General features: G+C 36.7%; 1 protein-coding gene across 1 annotated transcript in view; it reads right to left on the bottom strand.

Annotated features, from left to right (window-relative positions):
- Nucleotides 1–349: 349 nt before the first annotated feature.
- LOC107661281 (protein kinase C-binding protein NELL2-like) overlaps nt 350–3,223 on the bottom strand; it is a 99,294-nt gene continuing 96,420 nt past the window's right edge. Inside the window, exons 16-17 of the mRNA XM_016450779.1 lie at nt 1,343–1,567; nt 350–782 (exon numbers count right to left, since the gene is read on the bottom strand). Coding sequence (XP_016306265.1) covers nt 741–782; nt 1,343–1,567 — 267 coding nt within the window. The 3' untranslated portion in view covers nt 350–740. The remainder of the gene's footprint in view (nt 783–1,342; nt 1,568–3,223) is intronic.

Below are 3,223 nucleotides of genomic sequence, written 5' to 3'. Positions count from 1 at the left end.
AAGTCTAAAACACTTTCACACAGCGACCTGAAGGAAAGCAGTCTGTTTCCCGAGTGACCGCGACACGCGCTTCTGCTGAATATTCATGAGCTGTTTAATATTCATGCGATATTCAAATGAGGCACAGGAAGCATTTGGATTGGGCGGAGTGTTTAAGCTGCTGGAGAGATCGGAGATAATGATGATGTTTCGGGAAGAGGAGAAGGTCATAGAAAGCTGTTTAATTAGCGCGCTCGCTGATCACCTCGTAAGACGGCATTAGTGGAGCGACACAGTCTGCAAACACAACCGCTGGGGACATGAAAGGTCAATGGAGATATTTTATTCACCATCAGACAAGAACAAGCCATATAATAATTTAAAACCTAGACTGAAAAACAGACACAGAAAGCTAATCGAAAAAAGTGCGGTGAAAACACCAACAAAATAGCATCGACTTCCATGACCAGGCAAAAGAGAAATACGATAAGATTTACTTACTAGCTAAAATGTCTACATCCTGTGATCATCGAAGAGATAAAAATTAATGTTTTATTCTTTAAACATCCAGTGTGGTCATGCCGGCGTGTGCGTGGTCGTGTTTCGATGGGTTTATAGTCCTTGTTTGTGCAGAAATGGCCTCCTCAGGTACGCTGGCGTCTGTCTGATATTATACACGATTCATATTTGGCATTATTTGGGGAAGGTCGTGGAGGGAGGGCCGTGAGACTGTACAGGTGCTGTTAGCGTCGACGCAGAGACTAAAGACACATGGGATCCACTGAGCAACAGATATGTCCGTTCTGGAGAAGAGACAGAGACACAATACATCACACAGAGGGAAAAATTACAGAAATGTATTTACCACAATAAATCACTGTTTGTGTATTTGATCATCTAATTCAGTGTCTGCAATAAAAAAAAAACTTTTTTTTTTTAAACTTCAATAAGTATATTCCAGTTATTTCAGTTTTTTATTTTATGTATTTTTTATTTTATTGCTTTTTTATTTTATTATTTTATTGTTTTGCATTGCATTTTCCATTTTTTGCATTGCGTTTTATTTTTTTGCATTGCGTAATATTTTATTTTATTTTATTGTATTGTATTGCTTTGCATTGCATTTTTCTCTTTTTTACACTGAATTTTATTTTATTGCATTTTATTGCTTTGCATTTTCCTCTCTTTTTGCTATGCATTTGATTTTTTATTGCATTATATTGCAAAAAAAAATCTATATGTATATTGCTTTTTTTTTTTACTGCATTGCATTTTATTTGATCACCACAATGAATCAGACTGATCTAATAATCTGATCTAATTAAAAGTGTGAGTGTGTGTGTGTTAGAGTGTGAGTGATCACTTTGCACTGGCACAGTGTGCAGTCGGTGCCGTATTTGATCCAGGACGAGCCGCTGAAGCGTGTGATCCCGTGCTCGTCCACGCAGGTCTTGGTGATGTCGTTGTGGACGGCGTGAGCTTGGCACGGGTCTGAGACGCAGCGTGGGCAGCACTCTCCCTCGGGCACCAGTGTGAAGACACAGTCCACCAGCGGGCAGGACAGAGGCCAGCAGTCCACCTCACCCTGCTGAAGACCAGACCGAACCAGACACAAACCACTGAGAACACATCACTGCAGCTTAATGAACAGATCTGAGTTGGTAACTCAACCACACATACAGCACTTTATAATCACTAGATTTGTTAATGTTTTTATCTCTTCTGCTCACCAAGGCTGCATTTATTTGATCAAAAATACAGAAAATTGTGAAATATTATTAGAATGTAAAACAGCTGTTTTCTATGTGAATATCTGTTAAACTGTAATGTATTTCTGTGATGCGCAGCTGTATTTTCAGCATCATTACTCCAATCTTCAGTGTCACATGATCTTCAGAAATCATTCTAATATGCTGATCTGCTGCTCAAGAAACATTTCTGATTATTATCAATGTTGAACACAGCTGTGCTGCTGAATATTTTTGTGGAAACTGTGATACATTTTATTTTTCAGGATTCACAGATGAATAGAAAGTTCAAAAGAACAGCATTTATTTGAAATAGAAATATTTTGAAACATTATAAATATCTTTACCGGCACTTTTAATAAATTTAATGCATCCTTGATTAATAAAAGTATGAATTTCTTTTGAGGGAAAAAAAATCATACAGACCCTAAACTTTTGATCAATAGTGTATGTATGTATTTCCCATTTTTTCTTTAAATAGCCTTTATTTGCAACCATGATTTGCTACTGAAGTCAACTTTTTAATTCTAGATATTTTTCTGCATTATAGAATTAATTGAAGAAATCTTCATCAAAACTTTTTGGGCTTGTTTTCCCAAACGAGAATGACTTTAAATTACAAATGCATAGATCTGCTGGAAGTTAATTTTGTCATTTTTTCACAAGTATACTGTTGGTAAAAAAACATAAAACTGCAATACTGATGTCATCTTTAAAAATAAATATAAGTATTAATTAATAACATTGAGATGCTCTTTAACACAATACAAAGCAAACATATGCATCGTATGCGCTTTGTGATGCACATTTACATTACATTTAATTTAAAAAATTGACTGCAATTATTATCACATTCAGCATCAAACATGTATATATATATATATATATATATAGTAGTAGTAGTAGTAGCATTAGTATTACTGAATTTAATTCAGCACTTCTAAGATTTTTTTTTCCAGACTTGGAAATCAAAATTCTAATTACGTTGAATTATTATTAATAATAATAAATTAATGAATGACACAATATCAGCATTTGCAAACAAATCGACCAGTATAAATACTTCTCTTATAGACAGCTACAGACCTGTCTCTCTCCTTCCATTAATAGCGAAAACCCTAGAATGAGTTGTTTTCAACCAGGTATCATTCAGGGATTCCTCTTCGCTGGTTTGAATCCTATCTCACTGGTAGGTCTTTCAGGGTGGCTTGGGGAGGGGAGGTATCCAAAGCACATCCACTTGTCACTGGGGTTCCTCAGGGTTCAGTTCTTGGACCCCTCCTCTTCTCCATATACACAACATCACTGGGTCCCATCATACAGGCACATGGCTTCTCCTACCATTGCTATGCTGATGACACACAGCTCTCTTTCTCATTTCAACCAGATGATCCTACAGTAGCTGCACGGATCTCAGGCTGCCTGGTGGACTTCTCGGCATGGATGAAAGAACATCACCTACAGCTCAACCTGGCAAAGACTGAGCTTCTTGTCTT

The sequence above is a fragment of the Sinocyclocheilus anshuiensis genome, unplaced genomic scaffold (assembly GCF_001515605.1).
Source record: "Sinocyclocheilus anshuiensis isolate Anshui unplaced genomic scaffold, SAMN03320099.WGS_v1.1 scaffold499, whole genome shotgun sequence".
Classification (NCBI taxonomy): Eukaryota; Metazoa; Chordata; class Actinopteri; order Cypriniformes; family Cyprinidae; genus Sinocyclocheilus; species Sinocyclocheilus anshuiensis.
The sequence above is the reverse complement of the archived record's forward strand: the minus strand, read 5'-3'. Positions and strand labels throughout refer to the sequence as shown.